At 46.9% G+C, this 19,966-nt stretch overlaps 1 protein-coding gene across 1 annotated transcript; it reads left to right on the top strand.

Moving 5' to 3' along the window:
- Positions 1 to 272: 272 nt before the first annotated feature.
- GJA5 (gap junction protein alpha 5) lies at positions 273 to 16,819 on the top strand. Its single transcript, XM_002924551.4, has 2 exons — positions 273 to 393; positions 13,728 to 16,819. The coding sequence occupies exon 2, from the start codon at positions 13,760 to 13,762 to the stop codon at positions 14,834 to 14,836; it is 1,077 nt and encodes a 358-aa protein (XP_002924597.1). The 5' UTR covers positions 273 to 393; positions 13,728 to 13,759; the 3' UTR covers positions 14,837 to 16,819.
- Positions 16,820 to 19,966: the final 3,147 nt, after the last annotated feature.

Genomic DNA, 19,966 nt, shown 5'->3' with positions numbered 1-19,966 from the left:
GCTAACGGAGAGGGAGGACGCCAGGACTGTGGCGACAATGACAGTGGAGGGCAGCGGGGGAGGAGGAAGACTCCGTTGTCTCTTCTCTCCGGGAGAGGAGAGTGGTAAGAAGAGCCTGCACGGGGGTGGAGGGAAGAAAACTTTTGAAGCGAGCAGAGATTCTAAGAGCACGAGGGAGAGCGGGGAGGGAGGGACCTGGGGGGAAGGGGGTGGAGAGTGAAAGAGTAGGAAGAAGTGGGAGGAGGGAGGGCGACAGACACGGAGTCAAAAGGGGGTGGGAGAGCAACTGACAGGCTGAGTGAGAGCCGGGAAGAGTGGGCAGCGGAGGAGGCAGCCAGGAACCCAGGACTGGGGAACCCCGTGGAAGTTCCAGAGAGGAGGACCAGGGAGAAGGTAAGGATAGACTCACTTTTAAGAGATGAAACTACCAGTTGGTGGGAAGGAGCCCGAAGAGACAGCCTTGAGTTCCAGGCTGGAGAACAACAGAGCTCCTTCTCTGTACCTGGGGGCTTATTCCCTGCCCCTCACTAGTCCCTGCAATGGTGAGGTTGGGATATATGGAGAAGGATGGTTGTGAAGCAGCGGATAAATTACTCACTTGATTTATAAGGAGCTGTAGAAATGTGATTGGAGGGCCCTTGGAGTTGGTCTACCTCTGGCGGAATTGCTGCCCTCCAGGGGCATCTTCCAAGCAGCTCAGTGGTCCATTTCCAAGAACTTTGGTTAAGGTGAAATTGGCCCTTTAAAAACAAAAACCATCACTGTTTTATGGTGCTTCCTCTAGGCTTGGAATCTTTTTTTGAACTGCTTTCCGCAGCATCTAGGGGAGTGTTTTGGTTTTCCCCCCTAAGGCATGTTGGATGGTTTAAAAATATTCCCTGCTTAGTTTCCTGCAGAGTATCATGTCCCCGCTGTGCTCTGTGAGCACTCTGGCCTGCCACTCACTGTCGCTGTCGGAGGAAAGTGACTGGTGAAGACTCAGAGTGGAAGTGGGGAGAGGTGTCCACTGAAGGCCCCTTTTCCTCCCGGGTACAGGGTAAGGTAGACGGCTGCAGGGCACAAAGATTTCTGTCAACTCCTTGACTTCTCTTCTGAGCATGTGGTGAAAGAACCCAGACTTGGGGTTGACACACCTGGGTTCTTGTGCCCTGAGAGGCTTGTGTCCTTGGCCCAGACACTTCCCCCTTCTGGGCCTCAGTTTCCTCATCTGGAAATGAGGGTTTTGCGGGGTGCCTGGATGGCTCAGTTGGTTAAACGCGCCACTCTTGATCTTGGCTCGGGTCTTGATCTCAGGGCCGCGTCTACTCCAGCGTGGAGCACTGGACAAGGAGTCAGGAGACCCAGGAGAAATCTAGCAAAACCGAAGAGGAGACAAAAGCCAGTATGTGCAGGTGTAGCACCCTCATTTGCCAGGTGGCGTGGCTCACCACTGGGGACACAAGCTGGTATTTATAGGCACCCCAGTCTGACTTTCATATCAGCGGGCCTTCATCTTTTCCACCCAAAGCCTCCAGAGCCCCAGCTCAGCCCAAGAACCTGATTCACTGCTCTCTAGGGACACCTCTGAACTTTCTACCTTCTGGCACGTTCTCCAGGGCAGTGGAGCTGTGGAGCCTGCTCCCCTGGCCATCCCTCCACGTCTTTTCCTCACTCAGCAGCTACCAAGGAGCCGTCCCCTGACCACAGTGCGCATGGTGGAGAAAACCGAGAGGTGTGTTTCCTGGCTTCCAAACGGGTACCCTCTGGCCATCCCCTCACCCAGATACATGAAGTTCATCGAGCCACGGCAGTAACACAGTCATGTTGCCCTGCTTTGCCACTGCCTTAGAACCCCATGGACGTTCATTATGGGCTCTTGAAACTGCTTATTGTTGTTGTTCCCTAGCTGCCTCACTCCTGTCCCCTCTCCTTATCCTGGCCAAAAGTCCTAGGCATTAGGACTGGAAGAGGTCTGTTACATTGCCTGTACACTTCTTCGACTAATAGGGAAAACAAAGCCCAGGAAAGGAAAGTGACCCATGAGGGATGACGCAGTGAGTCAGGTCAATTTGGTTGGGAGAATACCCTGCTCTGCTCACTTATACCTAGGCTCCTTCTGAATTCTGCCCCAGCTGTGTTTTCTGAGCCTCCATTTCTCCCCAGGACTCCCTGCTTCTTCCATTTAAGTATCTCTACGATTTTGTTTTCTGGCAGGAACACTCACTTGCCCACCTGCTCCTCACCGTCTCTGTTGGCTGTTGTGGGGGTGCGTGCAGTGGAGGGTTCTGGGCTCTGGCAGCCAGCAGGGCTACCACAGTGCAGCCTGGCGCCTTGGGGACTGTCTGATTCCACTGCAGCCAATGAAAGCTGGACAGGGAGTCTGTCTGCCTGGATCAGTCAGGAGACCTTCAGTGCTCAGGGCCAGGGAGACCCAAGGCCCAGGCTCTGCTCCTGTCTCAGGGAAGACCTCCCCCACCTGGGATTCTAGCAGGCCTCTGTGCCAGCTGGCCTCACCTTGGGCTTGAGCATTAAGCTTACCAAAGAGGAGAGATGACCATCTTTCCAGGAAAGTTTCAGGTCTCCTAGAAAAGAAACTGATTCCCTTTCTATATAGTCAGATTCTTGGAGAATGACAGCTCGATGCCACTTTTTCACTCAGTTGTTTCTGGGTATTAGCAAATCGTGGGAAAAAAAAATTCAGCCTTCAACAATCCACTTACTTTCATAAGGAAAGGGAGTTAGGAGGTCTCAGAATCAGAGGTATTAAAATAGCACAGAGGGATCTTAGAGTTCCTCTAATTCAGGGATTGGGCAGAAGGAAGAGTCTGGGCATCTGGAATCACATTTGGGTTAATCAAATTTCAGCTGCGTGACCTGGGGTAAATTATTTAATGTCTCTGAGCCTCAGTTTCTTCATCTGGTTAATAAATGTCTTCCTTATAAGATTTTATGAAGATTAAATAAAATAATGTACAGGTTTCCCTACTATCCAACATTTGCTTTATGCCATTTCACTTTTACAAAAGATCTACATTATAGCACCTGTTTTCACTGATGGAAATCTGAAAGAGTATTTTCATGTTTATGAAATGGTCATTGTATCTTTGCTTTATTGCTATTTCGGCTTACAGCTGGTTTCATAGGAATACTGTGCTTTTTTGTATGGTGGGGGAAACCTGTATTTAAAATGGTTATTATGTATTAAGTGCTCAATGAACAATAGAACAATAGGGTAGAATCCAGGTTACCTGGTTCTCAGCCCATTTCTTTGAACTACATCTCGTTTGATGTAAGAGCCTTCCCACAATGAAGGCTCACCATGACGTGTAATTCTGAGAAAGTACTGCTTGGTTTTTATGAGCACAGATTTCTTCTGGGACTATGCTGACATCTAAGCTGGGGGTCAGAAAATCTAGCTTTCCCTTTCAGCTTTGCCACTAACTTGCCATACTATCGCAATTGGTCAAGTCACAAAGTCCTCAGATGTTCCAACTTAGCAACCATCCAGCTCAACGGCTTTCGTCTACACATGAGCAAACTGAGGCTTGGTAGGGCAGGGGGAGGGGGGATGTCTCATCTAGAATCATAGAGAAACAGCTGGGACTCAGAAGAGCCTCTCTTTCAAGGTCACAGATAACTTCCAGGATCTGAATCCATCCTGGCATCTTCACGATTCAGAACTTCAGGAGGGGGCCCATGTGGTTAGGGGTCGGGATGGCCCTTCTCCACAGGTCACTGATTTCTCTTCCAAGGAGAACTGAGGCAGCTTCAATCCTACCCTGTGCATGTGCCTTTGGATTGGTTGGTGATCAGATTCAGAAGTGCTACAGCTTTTCAGAAGGCAGGAATTACATGAAACACACCTTTTATGATGTGGACTCATATGGAGTCCATCTCTAGGCCCAAAGGCTTGACTTAAAGAAAAGTCCAGAACCAGGCTGGAACAATTACAAGAATGAGAGGGGCCTGATCTGAGTGGGGCCCTGTACCTCCTTCTTCTCCACACTTGCCCCCAACGGTCTGCATGCCTAGTAAAATAACAAAGGTACAGTGAAATTAATATCCTTCCCATCACCCATGTTTTCCTCACCTCTGCCAGTCACCTTCCCCACCTAGTGCCCCATAAGCGTTCTTGTTGGGTCACTCTAACCAGCCTGGTGCACTGCAAATTCTGCATCAGCTTGGCTAGTTGGATCATGCTTGGGAGGAGTCTTTATTGGAAATGTCGGAAAAGAAAACAAGGAACTAACCTGATTGAGTGTCTACTATGTGCCAGATACTGTTGGAGGCGCTTCCCACGTCCGCATACACGTCCGCATACTGTTGAATCCCCATGAGTAAACATTCTCTTTTTTCAGATGAGGAGGAAACAGAGAGGCTGAGTGACTTGCCTAAGGCACCTAACTGGAGTGGAGGCAGGATTCAAATCCCACTACTCCTTAGGAAGCACGAGGCCCACCTCCTATTTTTGTTTCAGTTGTTCTTGTTATGATTTGACATCAATGGAACACCAGAGCCTGTTGTTTGGCCAGCCGAAAACCCGGCAGTAGACACGGCTGCAGCCAAGAGCACTTAGTGGCTAAAAAAGGAAATAACTTTCTATATGTGAATTCTGGCCAAATGGTGGCAGATGCTGAAGAGTCTGGGAATCCTGACCACTGTGGGCTGAGGGCTTCAATGGAATCATTAATTCTAGGAACAGCATATGCAAACGATGGCCAGCCAAGAAACCAGGGGCTCAAAGGAAAAACCCTGGGCCTCTTATGGGAGAGCAGGAAAAGCCCTGCTTGGGGAGTTCAGAGACTGGACAGAGTTCCAGTCACAGGTTTGTCACCAGCTGTCAGGGCTAGGGCCTCCTTGATTTTCCTTCCCTTTTAGAGACATAGCGGGAAGGTAGGCTTTGGAGTCAGGCAGACCGGCTGCATGTCCCTTACTCAGCATTTGCTACCTCTGAGCCTCAGTTTTCTCCACTGTAAAATGGGATAATAATTACTTTCCTAGAAGAATTAGTATAAAGGTTAAAAGTATAGTTGTAAAATGCTTCACACATGGAAAACACTCAACTTAGTGGTATCTGTTAGCCCTATTACTTAACTTCCCTGGACCCTGGTCTTCAGCTTGCATAAATATAAGGGATTGATTTTCATTGATGTCTAGATTTCTTTCAGCTCTACCATACTATGCATATATGACAAATGGTAGAAATAATAAAGAAATCTGAGTGTCTCATAAATATAATTTTCATTAATAACTGCATAGGCTTTAATCAACCTTTGGGGGGTAATTAATAAGGACCTCCCAATATTTCATTGTAATCAAATATCTCCATTTGCCACCACCTCCCACCCACTTCTTATAAATATTTCTTCTTCCAACAATTTAACAAGAAAATTACTTATCTCAGCATAATTCTCCTCCACTTTGCTCCCTTCCACCTTCTTGGCTTTGAAACAACAGTCTGCCTGCAGAGTGTTTCTGAGTGGACCACTCTGTCCTGGCTAGAATAAAATAATGAAATTTTAAGAGAGGTTAATTATCTGCCATCGGCTGGAGTCAAAGGAAGGCTAAAGTGACACTCCATCCCCTTCATCTGTGTCCTTCTACCTCTTTCTCATCTCTGTCTCCCTCTCCCCTCTTCAGTGATTGAGGTTCAGGGGTGGAAGCCCCCCACTGGACTTCTGAGAAAGTTGCCCACACAGCCTAGCTCAATAGCTGTAGCTGTATTACCTGCCTGATTGTTTTGCCTGAGGTTGAAGAGGCTACCCCAAAACTCAGTCCGAAAAAGAGTAGAAATTCTAAATGTGGGAATTACCCCCAAGCATTTGCAAATCAACTCCCGATTCTAACAGTCACCTTGAAAACATCCCTGCAGCACTCACCTTATGTCAAAGTGGCCAGCCTCTGACTGGTAAGGATTTTTAAAGAAAGGAACTTTAGGTGATTTAGATGGAATCCAGCACAATTGTTAAGGCAGACGTATTGCTGTCAGACAAGACCAGAGCTGGGTTTGGTGTCAACTCCACCACTTACCAGCAAGTCCCCCTCGAGTGACATTGCTCAGTCAACCTCCCTGAGCCCGTATAAAGGGGACGGGGGTGATCCCTACTTGCTCAAGTTGTTGAGACAATCAAATGAGAAAAAATATATCAAGAAACTTGTAGAATGTCTGGCACATAGTGAGATCTCAATAGCTTAATTTTATTATTATCATTATCACCACATTCAAAGTCTCTTGTGTGTAACTTTAGGTAAACTAGAAAATGGAGCTGAGACTCTCCAAGGATAAGGACGATTGCTGAAGTGCTGAAGATCAAGACCACTTTCTCACGCAATCCTCCCTGCATCTCTCCATTTTAGTGAGAAACCGTTGGGGGGAGGGGAAATCAGAAAGACGTGTATTCATGAATAAGGTACAAAAGAGTTCTTAGATGATGTTATACTTAGTACTTTACTTTATAAAGCCACCTTTGATGTCTGGTTTAGCACAGGAGCTCAATAAACACTTTCTGAACTGAGCTGCACTGACGTGAAACTGTGTCCAAGGATCCTTTAAGTGAGGCCCTTTGGGTCCTTTCACAACAGAATTCTCTTAATTGGGAAGCTCTGTGCCACATTCCATTGTGTGATGAGTGGAATTATAGCATGGGCCCAGACTGCTGTTATTATTACTGTGAATAACAACCTTTATCGAGAACCAGAGATCTCTTAGATAATGTACAGAACATGTGTCATTGTCCAGAATTAGACTCAGACTCTCTGGAGTGGTCTTATAATCTAATTTTGACGAACTTGAGTGAGCGCCCCAGTGATCTGTAGGGTGGAGGTGGAGAAAAAATAGTCCATGGTGAGCGGACGTCTCTGCTCTAGACCCAGCCAGTCCTGCTCCGCTGAGGCGAAGGTGCTGTCACAGGCAGAGGGAAGGCTCAGCGGCTTCTGTCTCCCTGGTGTTCTGCTCACCACAGTCATTGTGCAGGTGACCCAAGGTCACTTCGCAGGGAGTCCCTCTATTGGCATTAGGTGTTTTGAGTGAGCTGAACGCGGTAATTCATTTACTGCAGTTGATTTTTTAAAAGTGCACAAATCAACCTACCAGGTGCAAGACACAATCTTAAGCAGTAAGAGAGAAGAGAGGGCAGGGGGACTTGGGAGGAGGACACAATGATGAACAGATATGGGCCTTGTCTTCAAGGAGCTCAGGGTAGGGTTGGAGAGAGAATACACAGCCAATAAAGCAAATAATTCTCATTATGTATTTGAAACCCCAGTGGTTTTACAGTTCAGTCCAAGTCCCAGCTGCTGACTTGGGGTGACGGTGGGGGACACAGAAATTAGAAAGTCTGCTATGTGTGGCTCTAGAGGACAGAATTAGAATCAATAGAAGAGAATTTTCAAGGCATCCCTATGGTAGCTTCCTGCTTCCTTGCAATATGCTTTCTTGAGCAGAAGAGACAGGGTGCTGTTTCAGCATTGAGCTGGATGGCACCTGTCACCTGCAGCCTACATAGTTTATGCTGCAGCCACTACTAAATGACTGCCGCAAGCAGGGTGATTATTGACTGTGCCGTGCTTTCTGTCCCCACCCCACTTGAGGGCTTTGTCCCATTAGGGTCTGCCCACAGGAGCAAGATATGTACTCAACATGGTCTATTGTAGGGGTTGAGAACTATCTAAATTCCTAGGTATGGCCTCCAAAGCTCTCCCTAATCTGCCTCTGCCTATTCTGCAGACTACCTCCCTGTTCTGCTCATTGTCCTCTAATACCATGCTGGGTTTCACTTGGTGGATTTGTTCATGTGGTTGCCTTTGTCTGGAATGCCCCTATCTCTCCTGTACCTCCCCTCTCCCCCCAACTCCTCACCTCTACAAACTTCACCTCCACCTAACTCCTACTCAGAGTTTGCCTCTTTGGGGAATCCCAGTATATTTGTGTATTTGGTTTTGTTTGTCCCTCACTGGACAGTGATTTTCTTCAACATAGAGTCTAACTGATCTTTGGATCCCTAACTTCTGCTGCATAAGCGGACACTCAGTAAATGTTTGCGAAGGTGAACTGAAGTGTACTTTCCCATAATCCCCTCAGCATCCCACCAAGTCCTGGTCACATCAAGGGAGCATCATAAATATTTGCTCGATTGCTTAAAAACTGACTGCCAGGCTTTATCACTAAATGGCAGTCATGTCTCAAATAACTCAATGCCCAGGGTACAAAGGAACTTTTGAAGTTCCGAACTGGGGAGGCATAAAAATTAATGGGCTCCACCCTTAGAAGGAAGATGGAGGGAAGCTTTCTGGTGTGCACCAGACCTGATCAGAAACTCTGGAGTCTAGGTTCTACCTCCATTTGTCTTCATTTCTTGAGCAAATCTCTTACCTTCTGTAGATGTCTCCTTCTCTGCAAAACAGAGGCAATAACCATCACCCCCCAAAGTGGTTATGAGGATTCTTCCATTCAACAATAAAAATTGAGTATCTATGTGTCCTGAAGATAGTCAGTCATGAACAAAACAAATGTGGTCCACCCTTTTGGAGTGAACAAGAGAAGGGAGGAGAAGCACATCTTGAACTGTATAAGGTTTTATTTATTTATTTATTACTTTTTTAAGAGAGGGGGCGAGAGAGAAAGAGAGGTGGGGCAGGGAGGGAGGGAGAGGGAGAGAATCTTAAGCAGGTTCCACACCCAGCACAGACCCCAACACAGGGCTCCATCTCACAACCCCGAGATCACGATCTGAGCTGCAATCAATAGTTGGCTGCTTAACCAACTGAGCCACGCAGGTGCCCCTATAAGGTTTTCTTTTTTATTGCTGGACTTAAGAAGGAAGATTTGAGCCTCCCTAGGATCACTTTGTAATCTTACTGCTAGATCAAACATTTTTTTCAATCATTAAGAAAACATTTATTATGTACCTAATGTGAGAACTTAATGCAAAAAGAATACAAGGTAGAAGACAGGGCTTTTGACTTTGAGGAGTCTATTATTCATTTGAAGGGAAAAGCTGTTAAATCCTTGAGGGCAGGAATCACGCCTGGTTTTATTAATTCAACAGATATCATTGAATGCATAATATGTGCCAGGTCTGGTGCCCCGTAGATATCATTTTCATTACCCAGAATAGCGGTAGGCACATAGCAGGGACTCAAAAAAGTACTTGTGGTTTGGCTGATAGAAAATTTTGGAAAATTGGTGCAAGGCAACATATAAGTGTGAATGTATCCTACATGTTGAACAGTAATTTGGAGTCTTTATTGTTCAAGATACTTCAAAATGGGCTGAGATCAATTTGAGAAAAGAATTCTCCATTTCTACCTAGGTCTGTGGGGTCAGAGGAGGAGGTCCTCGCTATGAATTTATGTTAACCTAGGACGCGCTAAGTTGGTTTTCTTTGAAAACATTGGCTGTGTAGGGAGGCAACAATGCTAACACTAGATTGGGAATGTAGGTATCTGAATTTTATTCGTAGTCATATTATACACAAAGTAAGGGAATAAAATGATCCATGCTCATTATACACAAAAGCCCTCCTTTGGCCCTTTCCCTCTTATCCAAGCACCATGGCACTATTACTAAACAAGTTCCTTGGTGACTCTTCCAAATGTTTGTTTTGTCCCAGGATGTGACATGTTGAAAGAAGATGCTGAAGGTGTTGGAGTGAAGAAACTACAGAGTGGTGATGTTCTCATCTGGGTTCTAGGGACCATCTCTTGCCTTGGGGATTTCAGAATTTATATCACTTGCAAAGGGCTGTAGAATTCAATTATCCAGGGCTCCTTAGAGGGCCCTGACCTAATGAGGCCCTTCCCTACCCCCCTAAGCCAGAGTCAACCTCCTGGCATGTGTTTCCATAGCACTTCCCTAACGTTAACACAAACCATGCTTTATTGCAATGTGTTTGATCTTTCCCCTTCGTTAACAGATATAAAGGCAGTTAAGTTCAGTAAAGCCAGGGACTCTTTGTTTGTCTTTTTAACTGCTGTGTCTTTAGTGCCTTGCATGATACCTGGTAACCACTCATATTAAATGGATGAATGAAAGCGAAGGACTTTGTAGGTAGAGGGGATACAAGGAGCTAAGACAAAGAGGTGAGAAGGTGTGGGCCATGTACGTGTGTATGGAGAATCATGTAGCCTAAGTATGCAGTATGTGAGAGGAACAGGGAAGAAGGTAGGATGAAGCTGTGCTGGGGAGGATCTCGACTACAAGTTAAAGCGTCTTAACTTTATAAGCAGAAGCAGTAGGAAGGCAGTGAAGATCACAGCTAAAGCAGTGAGGTATATTATTACCATTGTATTTGATAGAATTTATTCATGGCATGGGCAGCTTCCTTTGCCCCTCCTAACACACTTCCTGCCAAGAAACGGATAATAATCTACAAAGCACTTTATATGCTCTACACCCAGTAAACTCAATGGGTATCTAATCTCCATATTTCTTTGGCTGAGGTTGTGGGGGACCTGAAGGGACCCAGTGTAGCTGGGAAACTGACTTTCATATTATAAACTGAGCAGCTGGTACATGGTAGCAATTTTAAGTTTCTCTGCCCTCGCCTGGGTCATCCAGGAAGTCACAAATGAGACTTGTCCTGCACCCTATTTGTTGCCACCCCCACCCTGTCAGCTAGTCTCTCTTGTTCCTTCCCCATGAGGCAGGTTATCTGATGTCACTCTTTTTCTCCTCTTCCACGATGTTCCTTTCTAGTACCTGTGTTTTCCTCCTTCCAGGTGGGATTCCTTGCACCACAAGTGAGGGGGTCAGCAGTCAAGGCTCTTGACAGACCAGACCAAAGTGTCACATTCTTTGCCTGGACCTATTTTTAGATCTCCTGGGGGACTTGCAAGGAATGAGCGTCAGAGTCAGAAGATCAGGGGAAAAGTCTCAATCTCAGGGATTGAGCACAGTTTGGAAAACTTGCCCCAAATTTTTGAAGAATATGACATTTGTTTCTCTTTCTTTTTGTTTCTTTTTTATTTCCATTTCTGTTTCCCTTTCACTTTCTCTCCTTCTGCTCTTACATGTGTTTCTCTCTTCTTTGTAATGCACTTCTCTCTACTTTCTTCTCTCTCTCCCTCATTCTCTGTTCCTGTCTTCCCCCACCACTTTCCTTGCTAGTAAAGGCTGCCTTTTATTCTTTAGCTCTTATATGCTGAGCACTGCGCTAAGTGCTTTTCATACATCACCTCATAACACTGGAGTATCCTTATTTTGCAGATAGGGAATTTGAGATACAGATCCAGTAGCTTCTCCAAGCTCAGCGATATTAATAGGGATTTGAACTCCACTTAGCTACCCCCAAACTATATTCTCTTAACCACTACATGGTCTCTCTTTTTCCATTCCCAACTCCTGCTTGTCTTTTCCCTCTTTTTGCTCCTCCTCTTCCCTTCTCTCCCTCTCCTTCTCCACCCCCCCAGACACTCAGCTCATCCTGGTCCCTGCACGTGTGTGGATGACCCTGAAGGTGCTGAACACTATGCATGTGCCTAGAAGAGATGACAGACCATTCAAACTCTTATCTAATCATCCATTTTCCTTTTGAGCAAATGCTCCACAATTTTCCACATTTGGAGGCTAAGGGAGGGGGAGCCTTCACCAACTAAGGGAAAGGGCAGGTGTCTGATCACAAACCAGAGGAAAGGCCTCAAGACCTGGATGATTCTTTGATGTGGAGCGGGACAGAGATAAGGCCCTTTCCACTCATGTGTGGACTCTCAGGGTTGGGGAGCAGGGCCAAGAGGCTGGTCTCTGTCAAGGTCTCAATTCAGGAGTCAAGGACGCTTGCACCATGAAATACAGCACCCCACCCTGTCCTTCCTTATTTGCATAAAGAATGTTAGGATAGGAACCAGGGGCATATTGGCAGCAAAGATGTGAAGGTCAAGGTTTGAACTTGACAATCTCTAAGATCCCATTAGATTCTGAGGTTTTATGATTACAAGAAGGGAATATTTATGTTCAGTCCCCTCTTTTTTTTTTTTTTCATTCTGTTGATTAGGATTGGTTAGAGGTTTAAGCCATAAGAACATTTATTGCTCATCAAATAAGAATTCTGGAGGTCGGAGATTCAAGAGCTGATTCAGAGGCCTCCCGACATTGGTTGGCATTTCTGAGAATCTCTGGACAGCTTCAGACATCTTGGCTCAAATAGCCCTGTCCATGGGCAGGAAGTAGTGGGGGTGGCGGGGTGGAGGGGCGGGGAGGACCTCCAGTGAGTCTCCCTCCATTTACTGGGGATGGAAAAACAGTTTCTAGAGCACTCCCTCTACATTAGACTCTCACCATACCTTGCTGACCAGATCTAACTGCAGTGGGGACTGAGAAAGTGAAATCTGGCCTTTTCACCCTGCTAACGGGATGCAGGCAAAGAATAGGGAATTGATTTGCCATACCAGAGTCTGCCACCCTTCATTCACTCAACTAAGATTTACTAAGCACCCACTCCAGGCCAGGCTCTTGGCCAGGTGTTGATGATACAGAGGAAAAGGCAATCTCTGTTCTCATGGAGCCCTACTAGAAGAACACAGACAGGCAGAAGGCCACAAAACAAGAAGGCAGGTGCTAGGAGGGAACTGAGTGTCCCTAGGACCACCACAGGAGCTGTAGAGGCTCAGCTTGAAGGAGCAGGGAGGGCTGGAGGGAGCCATGACTGGGTTAAGTTCTGAGGGTTGATAGGATTTAGCTAGGGGTGAGGGGGCATGTAGGAGGTAACTGGGAAGAAGGCATCTGGGAATCTTCCGGGATGTGGCTTGGCAGAACAAAAGGAACTAATGGGGACAGACAAGAAATAAGGCTGAAGAAGCAGGAAAGGGCCTGCTGAGAGAAGGTTCTGTGTGGCAGGTCTGTGCATGGGACTTCCTGCGGGAGGACAAGGAGCTCTACCCCTGAATGGCTGCACTGCCCTGAGGTGTAGGAGATTGGCATTGCCAGCTGCCTACCCACCAGGGGAACCTGAGCACTCATCTGCAGTGCCCAGAGCTGGTGTGGCCCAACACGTTTTTGTTCGCCATCTCCCGGTACAACTGGGGATGGTTCTGAAAGTCAGAGGATGCATTCTGAGAGGCCAGACTTCCCACCCCCACCCTCATTGCTTCCTCTTCATCCAGTTCCACCTTCTGGAGCTAAAATAATTCTTTTTCAACTGGTGGCCATTCAAACATATGGAACATTTGAGTTATGATTCCCAACCTATCACCTCATTTAACCCTCACAACTCTAATGCAGCTGTTTTCCATCCCCACTTTACAGACAAGGATGCAGACTAGTGAGGCACACGGCCAGACTCACGACAGCAGAGATCAGTCCTGTGTGCTTCCTACTTCACCGGTGTTTCTCCAGGCATGGTCTTCACATGGCCTGCCTTAGAGCAACCTGGCCTGTCTCAGAGTGACCTGGGCTGCCTCAGAGTAACCTGCACTGCTCAGGGCAGATCGCGGTTCCAGGGACAGCCCCAGACTTCCCGAGGTAGACTCTCTGGAGATAACAGCACAGAACCCACTTGTAACACGCTCCTCAGTTGATTTCTAGATCCATTCAAGTGTGGGAATCACACTCTAATCTTGTTAACACGACCATTTTTAATCTATTTCCTTTTACTTTTGCTGGCTTGGAAAAAAGAGCTTTTTAGGTGAATTTGGCTCATGAGTCGCACTTTGTTAAAGAATGGATCGGTGGAATCCCAGAGCATGATTGGACCCTCCAGACTTTGCAGAAGCATCCCTCTCCTTTTCTTTCTTTCTCTCTGCCCCATTTGCAGAAGTCCTGGTGGCCATCTCCTGCTGAGCCAGGATGGGTGACTGGAGCTTCCTGGGAGAGTTCCTGGAGGAAGTACACAAGCACTCTACAGTGATCGGCAAGGTCTGGCTCACCGTCCTCTTCATATTCCGCATGTTGGTGCTGGGCACGGCTGCCGAGTCATCCTGGGGGGATGAGCAGGCAGATTTCCAGTGTGATACCATGCAGCCTGGCTGCGGGAACGTCTGCTATGACCAAGCCTTCCCCATCTCGCACATCCGCTACTGGGTGCTGCAGATCATCTTCGTGTCCACACCATCACTGGTATACATGGGCCATGCCATGCACACGGTGCGCATGCAGGAGAAGCGGAAGCTGCGGGAGGCTGAGAGGGCCAAAGAGGTCCAGGGCACTGGCTCTTATGAGTACCCAGTGGCTGAGAAGGCAGAGCTGTCCTGCTGGGAAGAAGTGAATGGGAGGATTGTCCTCCAGGGCACTCTGCTCAACACCTATGTCTGCAGCATCCTGATCCGCACTACCATGGAAGTGGCCTTCATTGTGGGCCAGTACCTCCTCTACGGGATCTTCCTGGACACCCTGCATGTCTGCCGCAGGAGTCCCTGCCCCCACCCCGTCAACTGTTATGTATCCCGGCCCACAGAGAAGAATGTCTTCATCGTCTTTATGCTGGCTGTGGCTGCACTGTCCCTCTTCCTCAGCCTGGCTGAGCTCTACCACCTGGGCTGGAAGAAGATCAGACAGCGCTTTGTCAAGTCTAGGCAGGGCATGGTTGAGTGTCAGCTTCCTGGCCCCTCTGCTGGCATAGTCCAGAATTGTACACCACCCCCTGACTTCAATCAGTGCCTGGAGAATGGCCCTGACGGGAAATTCTTCAATCCCTTCAGTAACAAGATGGCTTCCCAGCAGAACACTGACAACCTGGCCACTGAGCAAGTACAAGGTCAGGAGCCAATTCCTGGGGAGGGTTTCATTCACATCCGTTATGCCCAGAAGCCTGAGGTACCCAATGGAGCCTCCCCAGGTCACCGCCTTCCCCATGGCTATCAGAGCGACAAGCGCCGTCTCAGCAAGGCCAGCAGCAAGGCCAGGTCAGATGACCTATCAGTGTGACCCTCCAGTGTGGGGGAACCAGGACCAGGTGGGAACAGAGGAAGCTCATAGAGGGAAGATGTGTCCCTACCAACCCCATCTCTCAGTCTTATACCTGCTCTGCTCCTTTTGGGCTTCGGATCTCAATGGGATTGCTCATTTATTCCAGAAGGTAGGACCAGAGCTCTTCGAGTGCAGGCAGCAACATGGCTACCCACCCAGGTTGCTGTCCCTACCCATCCTCTACCCCGTGTACATAGAAGGCTTTCAGATTCTTCAGTCAACAGGGTAGAAGAAGAAAAGGGAACAGTGGTAAATCTAGCCTGGGAGGGATAGCCAGAAGGACAGAATGGCTTTCTACATACCAGCCACATACCAGATGGGTTCTCCAAGTTTCTATGGCTTCCTTGACCTGATCACCTTTCTTCTTGCAAGGAAGAGCCCAAAGTTCCCAGCCAATAAAGAGCATCAATCAAGGAACTTACATTAGATGTGCTCTTGAATCTGTTGTCTCCATGGGTCAAACCTTGGAGTGATGGTGAGGTGGCCTTGGGCTGCCCTTGGCTGTCCTCCCTCTACCCAGTCTTACTTAAAAAGAGGTCCTTGGAACTTGACCAGCAGCCTCAACTTTACAAGTGCTTTGGTATGTACCTCTGGCAAATGTCCCACCTTACTGATGCTGCAGCCTTACTTCTGCCAGGGTGACAACTAGCCCATGGGGGTGCAAGCTCCCCCAGGGAGTGACTGTATACACAGGCTCCACTGGAATCCCTGCCACCACCTGTCATCCTGCAGCTCCTTTACAGCTCAACCCGATGATAGAAACCATCCCATCCCTTCCTCCTTTGGCTGTTCACCCAGTGCTCCCTAAAGACCTTATCGACCAGAGTGCCCAAGAAGCCGTCGTCCTCTCTCAGATCCTGACCAGATCACCAGCCACAAAGGCCATTGGAATTTCCCTAGGTCTTATTAAAACAAAGAGGGCATTGTGCTTCTCAGATTCCCTTTGGGAAAAAATAATTCTGCTGTGAAGATAAAAATAAAAAAAAAAGAGAAAATACTGGAAAACTGTTTTTCCCTCCTATTTATTTCCCTTTCTGACTGCCAATTTAGAGTGCCAAGAGGAGGTGTGATGACAGCTATGGAGCTCCCAGATCTCTGTCTCCCTGGAGGGCTTAGCAGGGGCATGGAAGTGGTAAGGGAATCTCCAGCTTTCTTGGCAGGGGCCTCATTTTAGAGCACAGAGATTCCTATGTCTCCCTGATGCTTCTAATGAGACAGCTGGAAAGCAGTGGTGACTGCGGAAAAGCCCTGCCTTCCCAGGGACTGGCCTGGTTTCTCTGTTCAGTCCATCCATAATAGGTGGATACTCAGAAATGGATACTGAGACTTAAAGGGAGATGATTACTTTTTAAAATGCATGCATGTGTGTGTGTGTGTGTGTGTGTGTGTGTGTGAGTGTGTACACTGACAGGGTGTGTGAAGGGGAGGGGAGTCTGAAATAAGTAAAGGAAAACTTAGAGGAACTTGTGACTTCCTGCCCTCACCTACAGATGCTGGCAGAGGGGCTGAGCCTCACTGTTTCCAGTGGCATTGGCCTATGCAGATGAGAGGCTGGGGTAGAGGAGGGAGGGCTCAGAAGGAAGCTCAGCCTCTGCCCCCTCCCCATCCATCTCCAGGCCCCTCAGCTGATGTTTGGCTGCTATTGGTAGGTGGAGAGAAGGATGAGGGTAGAGAGATGTAAGGGACTGACCGGGACACCATTTAGGGAAGAATGACTGGTCATCAGAGGTCCCTAGAGAGGACACCTTTTTATCTATTGTCTGGCACCGGCATTAAGATTCTTTCTCCAAAACAACAACAAAAAGACTCCTTTCATCTCTGAAATGGGTTTGTTTTGTGAAACGAGTGTTCTTGGATTAGAAATCCTATGAGATCAGTCCTCGATGATGGGACTTTCAGGAATGAAATAGGAAATAATACGTGTAGTTTGTCTTAATAAAATTTGGCCCTGCTTCTATCTCTTTTTTGTGTCCTTTCTTGCCATGACCACGAAAGAAGGATGGCAGACTTGGTGGGGGAGGGAAGCACTCAGATTCCACCCATTAGTCAGTAATGCAAACAGGTTTGGAGTCAGGCATGCAAGAGTTAAAAATCTCAGCTGCTGATTTATAGCTGGATTCCAGCAAGCTACTTAGTCTCTGAACCCTGGTTTTCTCATCTGTAAGTTGAGCCTCATAATATCTATGTTGTTGGGTTGTTGAATGAGAGACTCTGAAGAGTTCATCAGAATGCCTGGGAAATATGTCACTAAACAGCAATCATTGATATTGTTGTCATTATTATCTTTATTATTTTCATTACTGTGTTGGATACATAGTATTTGAAAACCTGGGATATTGAGAGATGGTTCTAGAACTTCCCCTTGTGGAGCTCACATTTACCTAAGGTGGTCTGTTTAACTCAGGTCAAATTAATTCAAATTAATTCAGAGGAAACAATTGGAATAAAATTAAATGGGAATTCATTTATTATCAATTGTAAGAACCACAGGTTCCAGGAAGTGAAACATATGACAAAACCACTGGAAGATGACACGTGACCTGGGCCGTAAGAGGCTGAGGTTTTAGACAAGTGAAGACCTCAAGAATGACCCTGTGAAATGGGTCTTGGTGTTCCTATTTTACAGACACAGAAACTGCGGCCCAGGAAATTTCTGTAACAGTGAAAGCTTCTCATTGGCCTCTCTGATTGGGATCACATCTTTGGAAGAGGAGAAATGATTTTTGCTCCAAAAAAGGGTCAAGGGACCACCTAGCCCTTGAATAACACGTGGGTGCTATTTCCTAGAGAAAGAAACAAAGGCTGGGGAATACGTACACAAGTATTATCTGAACTACCAACCAGTGTTGTTCAGCAGGGCAAGAAAGCTCTTTTAAGATCATAGAACGCATCTTATGACAGCAGAGTTGAGACTCGGGGGTTTACCTTGCATCTATCCAAGGACAAGGTGCTCAGCCCAGAGGTGCCTGAATAGTCCAAGTGGAAAAAGCATCTGAGATCCATTTTTTTCCCCTAGAAAAGAAGCAGTGCATCCTCATGGTTTTATAAACATAGCTATTAACATTTAACAGTTTATATTACACCCAGACGGCAAACGCTAAGGGACTTATTTTACAGTGAGTGAGGTTTCAACCTTATGTATCTGTCCTCATTTTCTCTTCCTCTTCCCTTTAAAGGTTTGTCACTGAGGAGGGTTAGCTGGGAGGTAATATGGTGAACATATTCTGGGTTGTAGGCCGCTGCAGGCCTCTTTCCTAATTTCCTCTCTCCAGCACCAGATAAGATCAGAATTTCTACCATTAGTATTTCATGACTCTTGTTAAAGTATCTCAGGGCTTAAATGCTAATAATACTCTTACGGAGAATCATAGTATGAATGAATTTCAGATTTCTTCCTAATAGCAAATTTTCCCAGCAGAGAGAAAAAGAGAACAAGGGCTCTGGGCACCTTGTAGGTGTTTTGAAGAATTGCTTTCATTATGTGCAGGTAAAGAAAAACAGCAAAGTTGGACGGGGTGCCGAAAATAAGCTTCATGCTTCCCAATCCTCTGTAGTTCCTGGGAGCCCCTGCAGTGGGTCCATGGATTGAAGAACAAACAGAATTTACAAATGATAAATATGTAAATAGAATAGGATCAATAGTTTTTCCTCTTGTTGGTTACTTGACAGTCATCAGAAATGAGTATGATCTATAGTTTTTTATTGTTCTTTCCATTGGAAAAGAGAAAAATTTCACTCAACAAACATCTATTGAGCACCCACTTTGGACTGGGCACTATGTCAGTTTTCAGGAATCCAATTTTATAAAACATGTGATTCCGTCTTTTGGAGCTTACAGTCTAGTGGGGAAGACACCCTAACACAAGTAAACAAACAAAATAATTACAAATTGTGATAAGTGCCAAAAACGAAACAGATAAGATGCTAACAAAGGTGGAAGATGGATGTTCCTCAGAGAGGCCAGGCAGAAAGGAGGTAACACTGAGGCTGAAATCTGACAGCTGAGAAGAAGCCAGCCACTGATGACTAGAAGAACCCAAGTAGGAGAGCCCAAATTCCTTCCAGGAAACCTCAGAATACAAGGGACCCTGACTTTGGTCTGGTCCCACATTCTTGAAAGACACAGAATTCAAGCAGCACCTAAATAGCACCTAAAACAACACCACTCGGCACCAACCGTTACAAGACACGTGTGCTTTTTCAGTAAAAGCCTCAAGGGACAGAAAACTCTCTTTACGAAAAGAAGGGAGGTCTTAATTAAAACAACTAGATATCATATGTCAACATTCTAAAAAGTCCTATTTGATGTTGCAACTATTATTTCCACCAGGATTGATTCTTGTAACATGCTTGGGGACTTCTAATTCGGGCCCATTCCCTCGAGTCCAGGCTGGTGGGCAGAGAAGACTGCATCCAAGGCGGCTGGGAAAGAGCCAGCAGGGTGTGGTCCAGAGGAGCCTTGGCATCAGAGGAGTCAAAACAGTGAGACATCAAGTGCACAGAGAAGGGGGCAGTGAGGAAGGAGGCAGAGCACAGCGGCGGGGAAGCCAGGCCACAGAAGTTGTGCAAGACCCCAGGCACGCAGGCATCGCTGGGGACATCTCTCAGCCGGCAGCCGGGTAACAGCCCCTGATCTGGGGTTTTTTTTGGAGCTGGGCCTCCAGACTCAGAGGAGGGTGTTGACCTAGGCAAAGTACAGCTTCATCTTAGGGGCTGGCTTACTAGGCAATGCATCGGGACAGAGTCTTGAACAGAGTACAAGGTGGGTACCCATTATCAGAGTTAATGTGAGGTGCTGCTAAATACATTCATTTACGGTCACATATACTAGACGCCTTTGAAGTCATAAATCTATGGAAAGACCAATAGAGAGACTTCCAGGCACCGCATCAAGCATGGTGGTGGGTGGGAAGATGATTTTTGGCAGGGGATCTGCTATTGCTCCGAAATCACCCCAAGTCGGCACCTCGTCCAACCACACGGAAGGTGAACGCAGCCCTGGGAAGTCATGGCCAGGAAACAAGGTTTAAGTCCTCTCTGTCCCTTTAACCTAGCTTCTTTTCCATTACTCTGACTCAAGGCCCTATG

The sequence above is a fragment of the Ailuropoda melanoleuca genome, chromosome 2, assembly GCF_002007445.2.
Source record: "Ailuropoda melanoleuca isolate Jingjing chromosome 2, ASM200744v2, whole genome shotgun sequence".
Taxonomy (NCBI): domain Eukaryota; kingdom Metazoa; phylum Chordata; class Mammalia; order Carnivora; family Ursidae; genus Ailuropoda; species Ailuropoda melanoleuca.
This window is presented reverse-complemented; position numbering and strand designations above follow the sequence as displayed.